The 23,474-nt window shown below is 35.5% G+C and overlaps 1 protein-coding gene across 2 annotated transcripts in view; it reads left to right on the top strand.

Annotated features, from left to right (window-relative positions):
• LOC125068036 (protein GLUTELIN PRECURSOR ACCUMULATION 3-like) overlaps positions 1-23,474 on the top strand; it is a 27,638-nt gene extending 4,164 nt beyond the window's left edge. Inside the window, exons 1-7 of one of the 2 annotated variants that reach the window (XM_047677006.1) lie at positions 1,933-2,106; positions 18,241-18,400; positions 19,306-19,460; positions 19,770-19,971; positions 20,139-20,285; positions 20,723-20,875; positions 20,972-23,474. In XM_047677006.1, coding sequence (XP_047532962.1) covers positions 18,244-18,400; positions 19,306-19,460; positions 19,770-19,971; positions 20,139-20,285; positions 20,723-20,875; positions 20,972-21,924 — 1,767 coding nt within the window. In that variant the 5' untranslated portion in view covers positions 1,933-2,106; positions 18,241-18,243 and the 3' untranslated portion in view covers positions 21,925-23,474. Of the gene's footprint in view, positions 1-1,932; positions 2,107-18,240; positions 18,401-19,305; positions 19,461-19,769; positions 19,972-20,138; positions 20,286-20,722; positions 20,876-20,971 lie in introns of those variants that run through there. The other variant, XM_047677005.1, reaches the window with a different exon arrangement.

The raw sequence follows: 23,474 nt of genomic DNA, 5'->3' as shown, positions 1-23,474 counted from the left end.
AACGGGGGTGACACCCACAGGGGGGCAGACGAATGAAAAGAGAAAAAGAGATTTATTTTAAAATTATAAGATCTTTCGTCTGCGCGCTCCGGGTTGAGATTAACTGCTCGTTCTAACGCGATATTTACAATGAAATCAATCTTTTCTATATCACATTTAGTGAATATCATGATAAATACTTTTTCTTTATTTAAAAACTCGAGATCCAAGAGATAGAACACGTAGACCTCAATCGAAGGTCGCGAATACAAACACGGAAAAGCAAAGTCTTATTTTTATGTTTATAATTATTCATCTCGTGCTCAGCTCATTTCCATCAAACCACGGAGGAGCCAATGTGATTTATGCCAAAAAGTAATATTATTTGATCAATTATAATTAAATTCCTTTCTATTCACCTGTTTGCCCGGAAATACACAAGAGCTCGATTTTTAGGCACTTACTGGAACCTACCGGTGTTTCCTAACTGATATGACTACTCATAGGACAAGTCCTTTTATGTCCTTTGGTGAAGGACAAGGCCCCCGATGTTGCAGAAGTCAATAAGCGACGGTAGTCAGTTGAGCCTCCTGCCCGTTCGACACAGATTTCATAAAAAAAAAAATATGTATATTTAAAATACCATAGCAACAAAAACATTACTTTTATAAATTACCTTTTCCGAATTTATAAAAAAAATAAAATTGATGTGCTTATAAAATCGAAATAATAGCTTTTTACTAAATGTAGGTATATGTGATTATAAAGATACAATACTTATAAAAAAAATCTAAAATTGATGTTCGTCTGTATGTTTGTTCTGGCTTATCTTGAAAACAGCTGGACCGATTTTGATGATACTTTTACATGCCGTTACATGATTTTATGAGAAGTTAGTTTTATTTTAGAAAATATTTAGGCTTATTTTACAAGCATGTCATTAGTTTTTACTATATATCAAAATCGCTTAAACAGTTTATATTAAGAAAATAATTACTCATTAGATTGCAGATTGATATTGCAGTTGTATTAATGTAACGGTAATAGAATTATAATATAATTGTGAGATATATACGAGTAAACTAAGAACTCATTAACATCATATTTTGATAATACTTCGGGGACGATTCATAAAATAAATCGTGTATTTCGTATAATAATAATAATAAAACATGAAACATAAAAATGCTGTCGTACTTCTGAAGTTAACTGCGGTTAACATTGCCATGACAACGCATTTCCAAGATGGCGATTACAATGGGCTTCCCGCGCTTTCCCCGCTATTCTATCGATCCATTTACGTTCAAAAATTGCGACTATTTCTGTAGTATTTTATTTAATTAAATTACTAGTAAACATAAACATAATGTTATGTATTATAAAAGCTGAAAATATAACAAACTGTTCGCATAATTTAGTGTGTAATAAATTAATTAATTCTGTCTTTGTTACAAATATTTCTACATTTTAGCAAAAATTAAGTATTAAATTTTATATTCTTTCATTATCTGTGATATAACACCATATTATTCGGTTGAATGACCGCGACAACTATAATATCATGAAAGGCACACGATACGTTAATTTCATGACTTATAGCACGCTACCTTTGTGTTATAACTCGAAAAATAATTCCGTGAATTCCTTTCTATCGTCTTGCCAAAAAACGTGACAAGTCACATTCATTCTAACTGGTACTGTATTTATTTTATATTGCAAGATTGTTTCTTATTCAAGTAAAGTTATTGCTCTAGTAGATAATATTACCTTGCTTATTATTTCAAACAAAAATATCATAATTATAAACTAAAAGACAGAATACTATAAAAATAAGGGGTAGACATTTTCATATTTTTGAACGAAACCTAAAATCTTGCGTTCGCTAAGCGGTTGCGTAGCAGCCCGGATCAGTGCGTTGTGAAACTCAGTGACAGGCGCACGTGTTGTGACGCATTATGCAACCTTTCACACAAATTATTTTAAAAAATGCTATAAGGCAATATATTGAAAACATAAATTAAAATTATATCAACACTACACAGAGTTAAATCGTTATAAAACCTACTCTTCATTGAAACTGAAAGGACTATTCGTTGTTTGAGCTGCATCGGGGATGCTGAGAGACCGGTAAGTACTTTGTTTATATACTAGTTCGAAATAATGGTACTCGTATTGCCAATGGGGCAATAACCACGGCGCGTGTCCAGATTTATTTAGTGATGTTACACAACTTTGCGAACAGATTAAGTAAATATTTGATAAGAAAGGCCATTCAGGCCATAAAAAAATACGTATAAAACGTATTTTTTTAGGAATTTTAAGGTCTGAATAAAAATACGTTGATAATAATATAATTAATTACCATATTTAGTAAATATTTTGCTTGATGAAAATTTAATAAAGTAATATTTTAATGAAATATTGGAAGTTTGTTAATTTTACTCCGAAAAAATAACGAAATATTATTCTACACTTTAAAAAATATTTACAGACATACACTGACATTGTAGTGATTAAAATTTTAGGCATATTTTTGTTTTTAAATGTTTTAACTGTTACAGTTACAGACCGTATCTGAACGTTTTATACAAAACATTGTTAGCAAGATATATACTAATATATAATAAATTCTCCTGCAATTTATCACCCCGTATCTCAGACCGACGTGTAAGTCATTGATCGAGCCCCAGGGAACTCATTACTGTAATAATTGGATTAACCGATGTGATAAATAAATGAAAAGATGTGGCGCCCGACGTGGGACATAGATTTTATCAAAAACTATGGTCTTTATCATAGTTTATTTTGAACATGAATCAAGAATTTATTATATAATCAAAATTATAGTATTGTTACAGCATAACCGTGCTCACCTCAGTAGGTTTTGTATTTCTACAAGGGCTACATACAAAGTGAATATACAAGTATTCATAATATTTAAACTCAGGTTTCACGGTTGAAAAAGTTTTCAAGTACTTTACTTGTCCTAATAATGCTACAACTTACACAATATTTAGAATAATTTTATTTATTTATAGGATGTTATACACTATCCCAAACTAATTATGTATAATTTCTCAGACTTATCGCAAAGATGATTACAATAGCGATCATTATATTTGTGATGATTTTATGACCATTTGGATGTAAATTATGTTGTTGTTATTAATGATATTTTAATTAGCAAAATTAGTTAAGATATTAACAAGATCTTCATACAAAACTTAAGAAAATAGTCATTTATTTGAATTAGTTTCTATTACCCGTACCCATGTAAACACCAATTTTTAATATGGCACAAAAAATCTAGTATTTTTTGAGAATACTAAAAAAAGAATAGGTAACTCAACGCAAACAAAATGGCAAGCAACAACGTGTAAGATAAACGCTTAAGAAAACGGTAGGTGCATTTGTCCGTACAAAAATGCCTATCCCAACCCTCAGCAAGGATGTCATATTTACAAAAAGCGTAGCGTAGGGGTGAATATTATTCAACGACAAAACACGCATGGCTGACTGAAAAAAACAGCGTTCGAAGCACAATCACTACAATAGCAAGTGCTTTCAACAAAGTGCAGTCAAATATTTTAATTTAATTAAGCGTTTTGAATGAAATTAAAATAATTTGGATGCGTATTCCATACACGAGGTAATTTGCTTTAGTTGTTTTCTCTCAATAAAACCTATTTAATAAAAGTCAACAACAATGATATTTGTACGTATACTTAAACCAGGAACATAAAATAATGTATAAATTTGTTTTTTTTAGTTGAAATTACTTTTGATTGGATAATTTTTTGGGTGGGTCATAAGCACATGGCATGTTATTCGTTTAAGTGCGGTCCCTCACCGGCAGCACTCGCCTGTAATGTAATGATCTTAGATTCGATTTTGAGCATTACGTTACAGTATTGACTCACTGACGGACAAGTCTTCGTCTGTAATGTGACGATCTAAGATTAAATTTAGAGCATTCGCCTGCAGTCGAGGCAGATGTTTTTATAGAATATATATACCTATACAGTATCATTAGCCGCTGTGATTTTTAGTTATTCTTACTCGAATGCTCGAAATACACTTATGCTCGAATCTAAGCTGTTCCAGTGCAATATCCCAGTGAGGGACCGCCCTAATGTTCAAACTCAACAAAATGTATTACATTCTAATACAACTACATTTATATAGTCATATTCTGAAACGCAACATTTTATTGACATTGGTCTAAGGCAGTTAAGGAAGCGATACCCGATCAATGAGCATTTCAATTAAAGCCAAATAAATTAGTCTGACGTTAACCAACGTTTCAGCAAGTGGGGACGTATGTATTAGGAGTTACGTCATCATTCGAAAAGGTCTGATAGAGTACAGTTTTATAGTAATACTAGCGATAAATGTAAGAAAAAAGAAATCGTTCATTAATTAACTTATAACAATACATCATCTCCATCCACCGAGACAGGTGAAATTTCATATCCTGTATCAACAGCTGTCGCAAATTGAATGTGGCAGGGTGAGGTGGGCACGTCAGACGTATTGCATTATGCAACCCCCACCCTTCGAGCATTTGATCGAAACTCAACAAGATAAAATGTGTTTACATATTACCAGCAAGGTATTTGTTCTTACGACAACTCTTCACATCTGCTACTAGTTTTGTTTAATCTTTATTTCTAGTAATTCATTACGCTATGATTTCAAGCGATCCCTATTTCAATTTGACTTTATCAGACTATACGTCTACGTATTAAAATGATCTTATAAAAAACTTTGGACTGACTGTTTCAAATTCGTGATAGCTTTACATAGAATTTATAATACAGTTTTAATCAACAATAATACTGTCTAGGGAAACCTTTGTTGGAAATTATATCTAGGAAAGCCCATAAATATCCCACTGTTGAGCAATTCCAATGCAGATTGATGACTCGTGTTAGGCTTTCATCCCACACATGCATGGTTTATCGGGAAATTTTCTTTTGGCGTTCAAAACGAGTTGATTTCAACCCGCCATCTTCGGTTAAGATCACGAGTTCTTACCACTAAACCATGTCGGTTCCTGTAAACTAACTGCGTGTAATTTCGATAATTTTCGTAACCTGTAACTGAGGTACCACTTGTTTTCTTTATTTTTTAACTCTGTGTTTCAATGAGTTATATACATGCATAATTTGTTACTGATCTTTTAAATAAATAAATAAATTATTTTGTTGAAAGTTTTCGTCTATATATTTTATTGTATATGTTATGTGCATCGGCAATTTTATAAACTAGTAGTTACCGCCCGCGGCGTCACAAAATAACTTAAATCCCAACTGCGCACAGTATGTAATTGACAAGCGACCATCCCCAGCTTTTCGTAGGGAACATTAAACTTTGCCTTTGCCTTTGAACTTCTTCCATTAAATCATCGTATGTCCTATCATATATGTTTTTACATATCGTATATACTCATCATAAGCGTCTTTGATTTTAATAGCGATGCAGCTTCATACAGGCAACCGTTAGATGCACCTATACAATCTTCACACATCCGAAATAGTTGAATATAATCAATGAATCGATCAACAATACAGTTCGTGATAACATCAATGAGAAACAAAAATAACAAAGGACCAAGACAAGAACCTTGCAGTACGCCAGAATGGGCCTCGTTTCTAAAACCAATTAAAAATTAACACAACGTAACCCTAGAATGTCCCTTCATTAGCTAGATTAAAGAAAGGAAAATCAGTACAAGACCGGTCAGACGCAAGGGAGGAAAACAGCCTGAAGGGAGGTGCAAGTCCAGACTCCAGACTAGGTAGCTTGATAATTACTTCCCCCCACAAATCTACCCCGCCATTACTCGCAAATACAGTTTACCGTTTTATAACTCTGCGGCTCCGCTAAGCGCTTGGAATGTTTACGTTTTACTAATTTGAAGGGCACTCGACGACGGTTCGTAGTCGTTTAATTTGTGAGTAATTGGTTAAAAGAAAATTCGCAAAATGTCTGTCGGTCCTTCTTACTTCTTTTATCCTAACACAATCTAGAAATTAATAAGTATTACTATTAACAAAGGATTATTTTTCTTAAAAGTATATATTTTAAAGACTACATGAACTTTAACCGGAGATGCGAGCTCAAACACCATTAATATTAATTTAGTTGCTTTATGAGTATAAAACATTGTGAGGAAACATGCGTCTTTCAGATAAAAATCAGCTGACTCCGCTTGAGTAGTGTGGTGAACTAAATTTAAAAGGAGAAGCTATCTACAAGTCTAGATTGTTTTTGAAGTAAAGCACTAACTATGATACTGAAATAAAGAAGCAAAGACAAAAGTATACTTAAAGTAGGCTTTTGCAAGAACTTATGAAGCTCAGTAGGGACTCTTCAAGAATTTAAAATACAATGTTCATAATGTCAATTAAATACAATTAAATTCATATTTTATATCCTGCCTGAAAGTTAATAATTAATAGCCTCACGCTTTTTTATCATCATTATAGTCTTGAGTTAAATAATATGATTTATTTATTAATAATTTTTAACAAATAATCTAATTTTATGAATCGGAAAAGTTAAAAATATCTGCGGAATTTTATGATGGAAAAGAATATCCTACCCCAGCAAGGATTTATTGCCTTTGCGGAATATAAAATTATCCTTACTGTTTGTGTTTATACAATGATTATTATCACTGATTCTATTAAAGTGATCAATGTTGTCTATACTAATACTATAATGAAGTAAAATTAATTTATTTCTATGTACGAAGGTAATGATTCAATTATAAAAAAAAAACAATAAAGAAAAACTATTATATCAAAAAGGTACTTCCGGTAGTGAAAAAAAAGTATGAAATTTGATAAAAATTAAAATGTAAATATAAATATATATTTAAATATTCTGATTTTGAATCATAAAAGCATATTATTGTTTTAATACTTTAAAATTAAAATTGGTAATTTTTAATCTGTACAACCGGTTGGGAAAGTAGATTCTACCAAGAAGAACCGGCAAAAAAACTCAGTTGTTACTCTTTTCTACCATTTTAGTAGTAGTTATTACAGAGTATGTGAATAAATACTATGTCTATAGTCTCTAGTCTTCTTAATCATTATATTCTATCATTATATAATCTTATATTGAGTAATATGCCTGATTTGTCAATGTTTTTTTTTGACAAGGGCTTTACATTTTTAATAGGCTAAGTGAAAAATAACTGTGGAATCTCATTATAGAAATGAATACCGTACCCCGGGAAAGATATATTAACTTTGAACTAACTAACATCAAAAAACGAGTCTAAGAAAATGCTATATTTGTGATACTAATTGCTCATCGTATATTTCAAGAGACATCATAAATTCAATGACTTACTAACGCTTCATTTGCCAGTCGCGTGTGGAGCTTAAACCACGTAAAAATATATGTACAAATACAATTATATACAAAACATACAGTCAACTACACACAAACATAATTTTATAACGATGGTAGTAGCTTTAAGTATGACAGGGTAGACTTGTAATCTTCTAATCTTCCGGATTTTTTCGCCAGTTTTTCTCGAGTGCGGTGTCCTTCTAACCGGTGCAATTTTTTAAATAATCAATAAACAAAACTAATTCTTTGAAGTTGTATTATTATTTGGTTTTGAATTTCTAAAATTTATTTGAAACGTACTGATAAGGAACTACTTGAGAAAATGGATTTCGATTTACTTGTAGAAATTTCCTCTTAATACGACCTTATATACTATATTTACTCCTGTACTGTTTCAGTTGAAGTTTAATTTAAATTAAATTAATTTGTTTTGGAAAACTTTTCAAGTTATATGTATATGGAGTTCTGTTCCTCTAGAACAGGGTCTATCAAAGGCACGGCTCGTGGGCATATAGCCCACAGTATATGTACAAACACCGCACAAGCGGTTAGCAATGTGTTTTTCATTAACTGCAAATATTATGACTACTACATAGAGACGGAATTTTTGAAGGATGCATTTTTTTTTGACCTCCTGAATTGTTAAATTTCAGCAGCGTTTTGCAGGATTTAAGGCATTATTGAATTGCATTTTTATGTAGTATTTTTTAAAGGCCCGCGAAAGTATCTGGGCTAGACAAACCTCTAGGAGCAAGATGTCTCCCTTCGTTTACGAAATCAATTTAAAAAATAAATTTTACATTTTGCCAATATATAATTAATGTCATTATCATATTTAGATTCATGGAAAGTAGAGTTAAAAGGTGCTTAAATTTAATATACTTTATTTAAATATTTTATATAGGTCATAGAAGCCCTTGTTGTGTCCTTGGTCTTATTGGATGAGATCCCTGTGTTAGCGATGATGCAGGCAGCACTTGTACATAATCATTGTCTGTATTACTAGAGTAGTTTAGGTTTTATTGATGTACAAGTATTTGTATTGACTACAATCAGGTAAGTGGACATCGTGCATAATATACAAATAATAATGAAAGCTCTTCCATTTGGCAAATTGGTAATTTGTGATACAATATGTTATGTCGATCTGCCTATTACGTCACGTCACTAACCATTCAAACCAGGCGCAGTTAGTATGAATTATTGAAGATTGATGCCTCGGTGGTGCCTAGACAGCCATGACAAAGACCATATTTGATTGGAACACGTTAAACGCATTACCCTACTTAGCCCTAATGTAATTGGTTATAATCATTATTCATCGAATTCATCTCCGTTAATTCGATGTAATTTCAATTGTTCCTCGTAATCGTTAGGGTTCTCAATACGCGCAAAGAACACAGGTGTTAATTTACACGAGAGCTTTGACTAGCTGTGGAGTTGTCGACCTCGCAGGCTGTTGCGTAACACTGAACTAGCGGGAAAAACGAGGGTCGTTCAACCCTCTTTCTTAGATTTATGTAATCGTACATCAGCAAATATATACTCTGTTCTATAGATATAAAGTTTAATTTCCAGTGGGTAACATTTTAGTTAAATATTTAAGGGTATTTTTTAACAACATTTATGGAATAAAAAACACTATGTGACTGATATTTGGGTCGTAAATCGCTTCAGCGTTTTTATAGATGTTCCGGGTGAAGCATGCTTACAATATAGAATGATTTGGATAGGAATTCATAGTTTCGGTGAAAAGTGTGATCAATAGTGATACCCTTGGTGTTATAACTAGTATCTATATGCGTTGGTGAAGGTGCGTCCATTCGTCAAAAAACTACCACATATTTTTGATTCAATAGATATGAAAATGTCAGAATAGATGCTTAGGTGAGTTTGCTCTGTAAACATGTCCTATCAAGAAAAATGGCATTCGTCTTTTCTTACGGTATTTACGAACAGTTCCTATGTATAATTAACGATAAATTAATATATAATTAGGACAACCATTCGATTTGCACTATTCTATATTACGCGAGGTTAATTTTGAATATTATTCCGTGATAAATACAAAATGGAACCAAACTTCTAAAAAGTGAGCCTGTCTGTCATATACAATCTTTGGTAAGCCTCGTAATTATATCCCACTGATCTCATACACTCTATTCCAACCATAACAGGAGATAAGCCAAATAAACTACATTTGACAACAAATTAACATTATATCATTGCTCGTGAGCTTGATTAATCAATGATATTCACTATGACTTTGCGAAAAAATGGCGTTTGGAACGTCTACGAAACTGCTATCGGAATTTTTTAAGTAAAATTAAAGTGGAAATAAGTAATTAAGTGTGATATTGATGTATTATAATATAGTTTATAGTAAAGATATATTAATCATAAACTCTTACACAATATAGCTGAGTTATTAGCAAATCATATGAAATACGTGAATCTAAGGATTGTTTATCTTTTTTCCTACTTCCATTGGAATAGGCTTTATATCTTTAGATGAATACAGTATTAATAGAACACGCCATTCCATAGAACAGTCTCGGAAATGAACATCTTTTAATTTCAGTAATTGATATATTCCACAATATTTGCATTCAAAGTGAAACTATCGCCTACAACAACAGTTGTTGTTAAACTTAAAGAAAAATCAACGGCTTCTTCGAATTTGCAACAATGTAGAATTAAAATTCACATGATTAATCCAATACGTTATCTACGCTCAACAATAGAAACTTTTTATTTTTAAACAGTATGTTTATTAATTAATAACAATAAGAAGGACCTTATATATATCCATCTAAATGAATGATAATAGCGTGACTATATTATATCAATTAAAATGTAAATAAAAGAATAACTTGTTCGTCATTGAATTCCTCACATGGAGGAGAGTGGATAATCAATATAATCCTAAAACTAATATAATATGTATTAATATTAAATAATAACTACGTATCAAGTACTTGCCGGTTCTTTTCGGTAATTTGCGGAAAGTAGTTACGTAACCGGTAGATTTATTACCGTAAGAATATACTTAAATAAAGTGTATTTTGATTTTTATATATAGGAATTATTTAGGAAAAAATGATACATCTCGGGAAACGTGAAAAATGACCCGTATCAAATTGACTCTTGAAACATTGATCGTGTCATGTTGCATACAAAACGTAACTACTTATATAAACGAAAAAAATCCTGTCCCTATCCCAATTTTATTTGGGGCGCAGCATGACTTCTTCTTCCATACTTCTCTGTCTGACGTCATCTTATAAGTATCATTCTTTCCAGCCATATCGTCTTTCACACAATCCATCCATCGTTTCTTTAGTCGACCCCTTCCTCTATATCCATCCACATCCATGCTCAAGAACTTCCTCACAACATGGTCCTCATTCCTGCGCATAAGATACACATACCATGATAGCCGGTTTCCAGATAGCTTCTCGGTTACCGATACCACTTTCAGACTTCCTCTTATGTACTCATTCCTTATTCTATCCATTCGCGTAACACCACACATTCCTCTCAACATTGTTATATCCGCTATATGCAATTGTCTTTCATTCATCCTTTTTGTGGCCCAACACTCTGATCCATATAGAAAAACACAAAGAAAACATATAACTGTATAGCGTTAAAGGATGGGAGAGAAAATACAGCCAGCCAGGAGTGTATTCATCTAAAAACTTCCTCAGTGGCCTGACCCAGGAATCGAAAGCAGGATCGTTGGCCAAGGCTGCAGTATTAATATATCTTATATAATAACCTATCACCCGCCCCCCATCTGCCACATTCATGCCTAGTACCAATACTCATTATGATCATATATAAAAACCTTAAAATAAACTAACTAACGTCCGAGGTTTCCCCCGGATGTGAAGGGGGAGTTTTGGTACCCTTTTTCAAGTCTCTTTTCTATACCGTGACAATGTTATGGGAAAATTTCAAAATTTATTAGTTTATACAAGAAATCGTAACAAACAAATCAACTCACGTTTGCATTAATAAGGTCGGATACTAATCGCCCGCACCTTGTTACATTATTTCCCTTTGTTACGTCAAAATGTTTTCTGTTCGTTAATAAATAGCAGACAGGGTGATAAGTGCAGTCGATGCCTAAATCTGATTTGTCTCCCCTGTTTCATCCCTTCTCCGAAGCTACCCTTGTCTATGTTCTGAATATTAAATTGCATATGTTTGCATGTAACTTCGTATACAGACGCTAGCGAAATTGTAAAAGAAAAATGTTGAAAAATATATTTTTGTGTAACGCAAAGAAAAAAATCGCAACTAAAATTGTTTTTTTAATAACTTTACACGCGAGGTGTGATTGTACGTGTATATAAAAATCCTCGTCTAAAGTATTCTATTAACGAGAACCTTGTTTCTGACTCGCTTTTTACATTTTAAAATGTCTTGTTATTATGGATAATATACTATCATCAATCGTCGTCTAGTCTAACACAATTCGTTGGTGTAGATTTAAGTAAAGTAAACACTAAAAAGGCAACCTTTTAATATGCTGTAGGTAGTGTAATAAATTTGAATGTGTGGGTACGTACGTGTGTCAGCGTAATATTTTTTGTAATCTTAACGACGAAGACGACATCTGATATTTAATATAATAATAAAACAGTGTAAGTTCATCCATTAAACAGTGTAGGCAAATAGCCCAATACTAGGGACCCTAGCCGATAGACCAAAAATTGGAAATTGGTAAAATTATTTTTTAATAAAGTTACCAAATATTTCTCCTATTTGAATAGGGGTATACCATACCAGGGACATGCATACCTTCGTAACATAATATCATTGTAGTAAATATATTTAAACAAATAAAAAAAGGTAGAGCTCAAGCTAATCAATCCAATCCTATACATAATACGTATAAATGAATACTACAGATCTCGTATCTAACTTTAATATTGAATATTTATGTATACAATAAAAGTATATCATTCCATGTATACAACGCCTTCTCTCGCGTCGTGTTACGTAACTAGTCGGAAGTAGCTTCTTCCCAGTTGTTACGTAACATTCAACAACTTTTTCGAAGATCAAGGAAAACGCTATTCCACCAAAATTGGGCCATTTTGAAACACAAACAAACGAAATTTCAATGAATTTAGCTCTGAAACTATAAAATGTTTATATTAAAATTCAGTCAAACAAATTAATATGTATATCATCAAGCTTATAAGCCGTGTAATTTTAAATTCTTTATTCTTCCCGGGTCAAGGTCTTTCTTTCTGTATTAAAATCCCAACGTAATTTTGCCAACTAATAAATTGAAATCATCTGTTCAAAAACAAATTTATATATTAGACAAATTACTTAACAAATTTTTTTTTTTATGATATAGGTAGGCGGTAGGCTACCGGTTGGTAGTTGTCACCACCGCACATAGACATTGGTGGACAATATTAACCATTCCTTACATCGCCAATGTGCCACCAACCTTGGGAACTAAGATTTTATATCCCTTTCTGTAATTACACTGGCTCACTCACCCTTCAAACGGGAACACAGTAATGCTTAGTTTTTCTGATTGGCGATATTATATTATTTAGTATTTATGGTTTATGAGTGTACCTACTACCTACACAGATGGGCTTACACAAAGCCCAATAAATACTAAAGAAGAGTTTTTGTTGATTTTTATGCAGGATAATTATAAAACTGTATAGTATAATTAATGTGTTTTGTAAAGTGAGCTACCAAGTTAAATAAAAGTTATTAAAACAAACTTTATGTTTAAATCCAAAAAGTAAAATCAAGAAAATTTAGCACCTGATTTAGAATTCATTAAATGCTGTGTCTTTAGTCGCAATTCAAAAGTCTTTGTAAGACCCTTTTTCAATGATGTATATCTTTCAAACCTTCATGCTATCTGGCTTGAAATCAAAAATTAAAAAAAATAACATCCCAGTCCCGTATATGTCGAACTGCTGGACAGTGCCCGTCCTTTTGAGGAAATGGTTTAGAGCTGACACTGCTCCGATACGCGTTGGTGCATGTATAGATATAGCAGATTTCATTAGCCACCTGCATGATTCCTTGCTATGATTTATATCACCGCCAAGCGCGACACGGTTTATAAATTAAGCACATGAAAATTCAGGGTTGGAAACTTAGGAAACCGAGGGGTTTGAATTCGCAATCTTATATTAAATTTCATCTCAAATCTATTGAAATAAAAAACGAATTTATTTCTTTTTTTAAATAAGCTTATTCTCTTGAGCTCAATAATGAATATACATAACAAAATCTTGGTACTGTCTTACTTGTCTTGTCTATCTAACAATAAAATGCTTTATAAGAGCCATTTGAATTGCAAAACTTACCACAAAACAATGCATTTGTAAGAAAAAGTCTACAAAGCAAAGAAGACCAAATGAGTTCATGTCGCCGTTGGGGATGGTAGCTTTACTAACATTGCGCTGAATACAAGTCACTACAAAGAACCTGAAGCTTGCAATGACGGTATTCAGAACATCTTAATAGAAGTGCAACAGTTTGTTTCACTAATAACTTCGCTTGGAATTAAAATTTGATACAAACTTCGTATGAATTTAAAGCTGAAGTCTATATACTATGTAATTGCGAGACACATTTTATCGAAATGAATTAATTTAGTGTTGTAAACAATTTTTTTAATTAAATTCTAATCAGGCTAACGCAGACATCCGAGGCAGCCATATTTTATTGTTATTTTTTATGCATTGTTTTTAAATATTTTACATAAAAAAAGGAAATTCGTATTTGATTGCATCATACATCACAGATCTAGTTATGAAGTTGTGAGTACCAAAGCGGTAGAGCCCTCAATTAAACTCTCCGCTACGCTGCCGACATGAGAGGGGTGGATAATCGCCTCCCTCTACCTCCAACCATCCTCTGGCGATACAAGGGTGACCCCCCATTGAATGCATCCTAAATGAAATACAAGTTAGGTCAAACCGCATTTAATAAAAATACACCAAAAGTATAAAAATAATAAAATTTTGAAAAACTTTTGATAATTTTACACAATTTTTTATTATTTAAACTTGAAGTGTCTTATTATTGACAACGCAAGTGAAATAAACTGTAACAATTATGTTTTTTAATTTACAAATCAATACATTTCAAAGAACTTTGCTGTAATGCTTTTAAATGTAAGGTTTTTATATTAAATAAAAGATTTTGAATTTGAGTTTTGTAGCCGTTTCAAAAGGTTTACAAAATATCATAATTCATGTTAAGCTATGAAATAACCTCATTCCCTGTACATATTAACGTAGTATAAGAAAATAAGACCGAAATAATGATTTTTACGTCAAATTGGAAACGCAATAGCGACATGCAAATGCTTTGAGCGGCATCGCCTCCAGCTTTCTCGTCGTTGATATAAAAGTTGCCGTGTCGTCATTTTGCCATTGTTATTTGAACTTGACGTTGGTTTTTATTGAATATTTCTTCATTCATTACGTTTACTAAACCTTATAACATGTTCATTTAGTACCGACTATAATAATAAACGTCAAGATGATCTTAATAAGATTTCTTCATCCTAGACCTAACTTGGAGCACGTCACGGAACGTTTTTGCGTCATAAATTTTTCAAACATTACTCATGAAAACATTGCACAAAGTTTGAAAACTCATCTCAACTAACTTCAAAAATTTATATTATTATATAAAAGTTATATTATTAAACATATCATCACAAATTGAACAGCTATAGGCGCATATTTCAGCTTTAACATTCGAGTCAACACTCAACCCCTAATCCAAAACAAAAATAAAAACCAACCCCCGTGTACATTGATTGTCGTACGGGAGCAGTGTTGGCGCGGAGTTAGTTAGACAAACCGGACTCGACAAACAGAAGGGTAACCGAGTGATTCACGGTTTAATTAGGAGCTGTAGGTGTTCCCTCATATATTTTTTATGATAGCATAGTTAGACTCACGATTTATCCGGTGGTACGACGTTGTGGTCCATCCATGTATCATAATTTATTCCATGTCAAATTTTTTTTTGAAGTAAAGACTTATTTATAATTTTTATACTTATATCTTTCATGCCTCTGCTATCGACGCATCCTTGGTGTTACTTATAAATTGTAAATTGTTAGATTAGTATGTATATCTAAACTAGAATGTAATCCCCTTATTAACATCTGTATGTGAAATATTTTTTGGAAATAGTAATCGTCGTGGACGACAACGATAAATATACGTTAGGGTATCATGAAGTTGTTAAATAAACGTTTATTTTATAATAATAAGAAGCAATTTTAACAATCCTTATCCTGCAAATTACCGTAATTCTCGAGTCGAACTATAACTCCTAACAAAAGTCTGCACAAACGATCGTGCGCAACTCGATAAAGTAAATAAATAATTTTTCATTTCACTGATTGCAAAATTGCAACGGTTATTACTTCGACATAACCTGTCCCTCAGTTTATTACAGAAAAATAGGGCAAATACCTTGCGTTAAAACTTGGCAACAGACCAGTTCATTTCGAGAGATAAAATGTTATCTCTTATTAGCAAAATTTGGTGAAATCTCAGCTTCTAGACATTCAACATCGATAATTATTACCGAATTCGATGTTAAACGAAAACAATTTAAGAAGAACTTTTAGTTCATTAAATTGGGAAAATGGAATACGTATATTCAAATTTAAACTTGTAAGCGTATTTTTTTAAGAGAAAGAGTCGTAGTCGCACTCTGCTTAGATCACGTTCGAGTTCAGATCCGAATAAGCGTCACTGAATTAATTCATAATAATTCATCTTAGGCCGAGCCTGCCTGGTGAGGAAAAAACATTGTAATGAAACCTCGAACGATCACATTTCACAATAATAAGTTTCAAATTCTGAATAAAGGATAAATAATTGGTGGTAGAGCTTTATATGGTATGTAGGCATAGGGTTGTCTATGGACGATACTTGCCTTTTCGGGGTCCATTTGCCAGTCCGCCTACAAATTTAAAAAAAGAAAAAAATTGTTAGCCCAGCTGTTACTTTTATCTAACCGTAAAATTGGAGTCATGAATCTCTGACGCCAACCACGACCCGAATAGTGTGCGAGATATATGCCACGATATTGTTAGCTGTTGTCCGATCGTAAATATAAAAAAAAAAAAACATTTATAGTTACCGTTAGGTATTACTCATCGACAAAAGATGGACATCACCTGTAGAAATTTTGGAAATATACAGATCTTTGATCTTTAAAAGCTCCAAGCCGAGAACTTATCTTCGGCTAAATTAACGTAACGTTATATATCACAAAAAATATACAACATACAGCCTAAGCTATAACTTGTCATTATGTAAATATCTTACTACGATTACCTACGATGTTGTCTCAAACATGTTATTACACGAACATCGTGTACCGTTCAATATTTAAAAGAGAATGCATCTATCATTCCATTACATTCGACCAATATTTACACGCTGTAAACGATAACCTACTTGCAACCCTCACAGAAGGGACGCGATCGTCAATAAGTAGTAGTTATGGCGAGACGGGGGGCCTGGAATGAGGCCTGAGGGACGCCGGACCGTTTCATTAAAGTACATATAAAGAACTACCTATAACGCTGAAGGGGAGTTCGGATACATTTCCTTTATTGTGAAGTCTTTGAAGTAAAAAGGATGCAATTGAAAAAGCACTCTCTTTTTAAAGATATATAAGTTTAATAAAACTTAGGTCATATATGGAAGATGTCTTTATAATACTAGTTTCCATCCGCGGTTTCGTCACCGTATATCAAAATTTAATGACGATCGATAGATTAGTTAAAGCGAGGCAATTATACTAATTATTAGTTTAAATACTGAAAAACAATAAAAAATATTAATAAACAAATCACTTTCGTATTTTAACAGATAATTAGGGTAATTGCCTCGTTGATCAGATGTTTAGAATATAAGGCTGCATATATGGAGTAAAACGGACGACCTTCGGTTAATATTTCAAATCAGGCATTAAATAGTCATCGGAATTTATTTTTCAATAGGTATGTGGTAAATGCCCCGAAGAAATATATATTATATTTAAAACAATACTTATCTGGAATATTAATATTAGTTCAATTAGTTAATGAGATTTAAATAGTGACAAAAAATTTATAAGATTAGAAATAAGTCTTTTTATATATATTTACTTGGTGGTAGAGCTTTGTGCAAGCCCGTCTGGATAGGTACCACCCACTCATCAGATATTCTACCGCCAAATAACAGTAAGTGTAAGGAATGGTTAATATTTCTTACAGCGCCTTTGTCTATGGGCGGTGGTGACCACTTACCATCAGGTGGCCCATATGCTCGTCCGCCAAGCAATGCCATAAAAAAAAATACCTACATAATATTATACCACCCAGCCGCCGTAGCTGCGCACGAATAGTTTAAATTAATTTTAAGTATAATAAATTTCACAAATATAACTTATTTTGTATTTTTATGCTGTCCTTACTGTTAGTCGGCTCACACACACTGAGACATATTTTAAACATGAGCGTCACTGATACTAATGCACGTCGATTATAATTAATAACAATAATTTAACGTGAAAAGGTCTATAGTTAATATAGTGGCGCGCATTTGTCTTATACATACATAGATACATACATATAAACATGTTTACAGTATATGTATTATATTTTCACAAATACTCTTAAATGACATAAATAAATCTTTCTCTTGAATCAGTCTGGCTATAGGTCAAAATACATATATATATATACAGGCGGATACAATAGGGACCTTTTTAAATTTTATATAGTTATTAAAAAGTCACCATAAAGCGATATCTTTCAAACCTACCTACGAACAGCTATTATTTTTAGAATGGTAACATAGTTTGATAATGTTCCAGGTGATGTGGGTGTCGGTGGACAGCGGCGGTGCGGTGCGTACGGCTCCATGTGCGCGCGGAAAGCACTCCGCGACCCTACTGGGAGGGTACGTGTACGTACTGGGCGGACGCGGCGCGGGCGGCTCCGTGCCACTCAGGGACTTCTGGAGGTATTGCCTTGGTGAGTCCATTTGCAACTAACAGTCGGATAGATCCAAGACTTTGGGTTAAAAAACCAGTTTGGAGCAATTTTTTTTTTCTCTGAAAATATTCTCAGTAGCTGCCATAAGCTGGCTGTGTAAAAACTGCCCTGCATCAGAAAAAATGTTAAAGTAATTTGGCCCTACGTCTGAATTCTCTCTGATCCTCCCAGAACGGCGTCCCATCGTAGTATACTATATTTCCTGAGCAGTTGGCAAGTCTCCCTCGAGATTGGCCGCTGCGACTTAAACTAGGATATTCGACACTAAAGTTACTGAAATACTAAATAAACCCCAGAATTCTAAGTAGATATTTTTATCAACAACCACAAAACTTAAGCAAACTAACAGAAACTAGAAAAATATTTTGACAAAGCCTAATGTCATACGTACATTCGTGAATGGTATAGAAGTTGACTGCTCCCCGAAGTCTGAATTGGGACTGTTTAATTTGTTTATGTTATTCTCTTTGAAATATTCTCTCGTACTCAATGTGAGCTACATCTTTATCTGCGAATCGCCTCCGGCGGAGCAGCGTGTGGGTGTCAAGGGCTCTCGACAATGGCAGCATTTCTCTAGGACACTCACTAATTAGGTCGAGAACAGTTTACGGTTCGCGAGAAACCAATTAACCGCGAAAGTGTACTGGAATATGTCGTTTCATTGTTTACTCTCGAGTGGCCGATGTCATTTTTGATTCAAACGAAGACGAGCAAAAATATAATTAAATTAAATATACAATTATTTTTGGGTTAACCGAAATTTGATTGCAATCAGCGAACTTTCTTTACGTGAATTTAATTATGTAGATATGTTTAGCACTAGGGTGATCACCGTTTAACGACTTCTTCAAAGCAGCGTGTAACTCGCTCTGTCTTATATTCAGCAACCAGTCGGTGGGAGCGGTTGGAGGCGCGTGGGGAGCCACCGCCCGCGCTGCAAGAACACACCGCCACCACTCATGGCAACAAGCTCTACGTATTCGGTGGCGAGGCCGGTGCGCTCTCCAACGAGACGCCACTTTGGATATATGACACTGAGGTAAGAAATGTAACAGTTAGATCATGACACGTCAGGAGAACACCCCCTGGTGTTCTCCTGACGCCATATCTAGTGCGATTTTTCAGGAAGTTGCGTTCTCTGGTCAGAAGAAAAATCAGTGGTATTAACGATAACATATTACTAGTTTTGTTAAGGTTTAAAGGTGCGAATACGTTAGGTTAATGCAAAACTTATAGATTATTTAAACATGAAAAATACTCCTACGAGTATCTCTAATAAATCTAAATTATAAATTAAGTCGTTTTGCAAAGCTGGAACACTTGAAAGTAAACATAGGTTATTTCACAGATAGAAACATGGCGTAAGCTACCAGGGCAGTCCAGTTACTCGACGCTGCGTCGTCGCGGAGCGCGGGACGCGCGCGCAGTCACGTGCGGCCCGCGCGGCCGGCGCGGACACTCCGCGCACGCACTTAAGGATTGCCTTCTTATATACGGAGGATACAAAGATTTACGAGGATCTACCAATGAGCTATGGGCTTTCCACTACGGTAAGTCATACATTAAAATAAGCGCCTTGCAACAAAAGATTAAACACAATTAATTCTGATATACTGATCACCAACCATAATAGGGCTACCGACTACCGACTACCGACTACCGACTACCAACCTCCTTAGTTTTGTATATAGAACAGTGTAGTGTTCGTTGCATGCAGAGTCGGAGTCGTGGCACCAGGTGCGCACGAGCAGCGCGGGCCCGGCGCGGCACCGCCACGCCGCGGCGCTGCACGACAACCGGCTGTACGTGCACGGCGGCCAGTGCGACCTGCGCGACTGCGCTGACCTCTGGCACTACGACACCAGTCAGTAGCCGTGCCGAGACCAGTCGTCTCTAGCATATTTTTATTTTTGTTATATGATATATTTTTTATCGTACAATTTATGGTGAACAAGACAAATGTACCAAGAACTGATCGCTAAGAAACCCCCTACGCATTAATAAAATCAATTCTTTGAATTCCATTGCTAAGATAATAGATTAGAATATTAAGTGCGGCTTTTCTAATGCCATACCTTTGACCAGTGTTTCGTGTTGCACGCAATCAAACGCTTTAGATAAGTAGATAAGTCACAATATCTTGGAAGCATTCTGTGACTCTTTCCCGACTCCAAAAAATTTCAATGGCCTCCGTAATACATAGCAACAACAACAACAACAAACGAAAACAAACAAATAACAACACGGTCGGTGACTAGCAACCTCTATTTAAAATAGTTATAAGAATGTAACCGACCACAGTGTCGCGCGTGTGGACGGCGGTGCGCGTGAGCGGCAAGCAGGCGCCCAGCGCGCGCAGCGGGCACGCCGGCCTGCGCGCCGGGGCACATCTCTACATCTTCGGGGGGGAGGCGCACGGACACCCCACCAACGAGCTCTGGAGGTTCCACTTCGGTATGTAGCTTCAGTACCGACCGATCGATAAATAGATGACGACGAGACCTCTCGTCGTCATCGACTCGCTCCATGTTTCGCCTCGTTTATGCGTAGCGACGGAGACCTGGGAGCGTATCGTGCAGAGCGTGAAGTGGCCGTCGGCGCGCGTGGACGGGCGCGCGCTGCTGGTGGGCGGCGCGGCGGGCGCGGCGGGCGCGGCGGGCCGCGGGGGCCGCGGGGGCCGCGTGCGCAGCGCGCCGCTCGCCCCGCGCGCGCCCCCGCACGCCGCGCCCGCGCCCGCCGGCTTCCTGCGCGAGATATCCAAGCTGTCGAGCTTCCACATCCGGCGCGCCGCTCGCTGCTCCTACACCGTGCTGGCCGGCGAGCGCGACTCCACGGAGAGCTTGCTGCGCACGGAGCGCTCGTCGCTGAGCAAGTCCCGCTCGGCCTACGTCATCGACGAGCGGCAGCCGGCCGACGGCGGCGAGAGCCCGCGCGAGGAGCGCCTGCGCTGCGAGGTCTCGCGCGACCCCATCTCGGTGCCGGACTTCGCGGACATGGTGCTGCCGACGCCGGTGCTGTCGCCGGTCGAGGCGGCCCGTCTCGTGTACTTCGACTCCGAGGAGGAGGAGGACATGAGGCGGGAGCTGGCCGAGCTCGAGCGCAGTCGGCCGAGGGTCGGCGTGACGTTGTCGAAGTCGGCGTCGGTCCGGTTCACGAGGGAGCCGGCCGCCGGAACCGTGCCGGTGACGGAGGACGAGGCCGAGCTCTCGACGTCGGACTATGCGAGCGCGGAGAGAGTGAACGGCGTCTCTGGGGCGTCGTCGGGTTTCAGCAACCCTCACTATCTGGGGCCGGATATCGGGAAGCTCGGTTCCGCTCTGACCCCAGACTCCGGTGTGGGGCCCGGAGACATAGAACTGCAGGACCTCGGCGAGAGACGCGCGAGGAGCGTTCCGAGGAATGGAGAGAGACAGCTACATCTTTTGCTGGTAGGGGGCAAGGAGCCGCCACACCTCGCACTGCTGCAGAGCCCGCTCTCCATGTGGAGCTACAGACTGCTGTAACCTACTCCCGCGTGTATTTAGAACATTGACGTCCACTTTAGGAACTAGAGCAAAAGAGGAGCGTGGCGACATGGTGGTCGTCTATCTCAGACGAAGAGATTTAATGACGGCAACATTGCAAGACTTGCGTACCTTATGAATATTTGACACTGTTATTGTAGATTTTTTAGAAGATTACAATTATGAACAACACCGCTAAAATAGCAGCAGATGTGATTAAGAAATATCCTAATATTCGAATTCGACAATCTTCTCATGCGATTCTAGTACTTAGTGCCTATGCTGATAGTATAAACGCTGTACGTTCCATCGATATTTTTTTTTATTCTGTAACGAGGTTGATTAAAGCAAAGGCAAAGAGAAAATGCCTTTAGTTTTAGAAGCATTTTTTTCTATTATCTATGTTACTAATGTCTTTATTTATTTAAGCGTCTCGTTAGCGTCCATTAGCACTTAAATATCAGGTACAATAAGGTGCCAATTGACAAGTATTGTAGTTAAGATTATCTTTAATGTTTTTACTTATAAGTGTGTATTTGTTACATAAACTATTTCTTTGTTAATTTCATTTCTTATTAGTTGTGTTATAAAACTATTACTTTCGTTATGAAAATGGAAACATTAAATACAGTGAGACTAATCAGTACAAAGGAAAATTATTTGTCAGGTGAATGAATCAAACCGCCGATAGCTTGTATATCTATCTACGATTAGGAAATGTCAAATAGGCCACACAAACAAATCATATAATATGATGAATAGATGAATATTTAGTACAGTGCTTATACTCACATGATGTGCAGGTTTTAAATTTATTTATAACTGTCGTACATAAAATTGATTGAAATAAAATGACTATATAACTTTAATTCCTGATTATAATATGTATATATGACATCCGATAGAATTACCCATAATATTATAGAGACAATTGTTTTACTTAAAACCTTGTTTAAGTGACACTCAAGTGACTGTTTTTTTTTTTAAATTCGACTTCTGTGTTGTCTTTATTTGGCAGGGGTTATCAATTAGCTATTTCAACTGTTCGTTTCCTTCATACCAAAAACTATTTTGTTCGATTTTGGGGTTTCTTTTCGAAAAATTAAATAACTTAAGTTAGTACCAACTACAGATTTATCATTGTTGATAAAAAAATATATTTACCCAACCATCCGCCAACATATGAGAACTGCAATTTAACTTTACTTAATACTTTCAATGAATGTAATCAACATTGGTCCTACAGATAAAAAAGACACGTGTCACGCTGAATAATTGAACAATGTAACGGTTTTTTCTTTTCTCTTCAATGTGGTTGCCCGAAATCGCTGTTTTTACGATAAAGCCGTAAACCTTCCTTTTCTACATTCTTTGTATAAATTTAATCTTACAATTTGTATTATGAATTATTGTGATATATTCTTCTTTTTACGTGTATAATATCATTGGATATATTGTAAGGTTTTAGATTTACATAACCCATTTTTCACGTGTTATACTAACATACATTCAGATCGTACTACACATGTAGCGCAACTTGAAGATTAATT

The sequence above is a fragment of the Vanessa atalanta genome, chromosome 13 (assembly GCF_905147765.1).
Source record: "Vanessa atalanta chromosome 13, ilVanAtal1.2, whole genome shotgun sequence".
Taxonomy (NCBI): domain Eukaryota; kingdom Metazoa; phylum Arthropoda; class Insecta; order Lepidoptera; family Nymphalidae; genus Vanessa; species Vanessa atalanta.
Note: the sequence above shows the minus strand (reverse complement) of the source record. Positions and strands in the feature narration are given on the sequence as shown.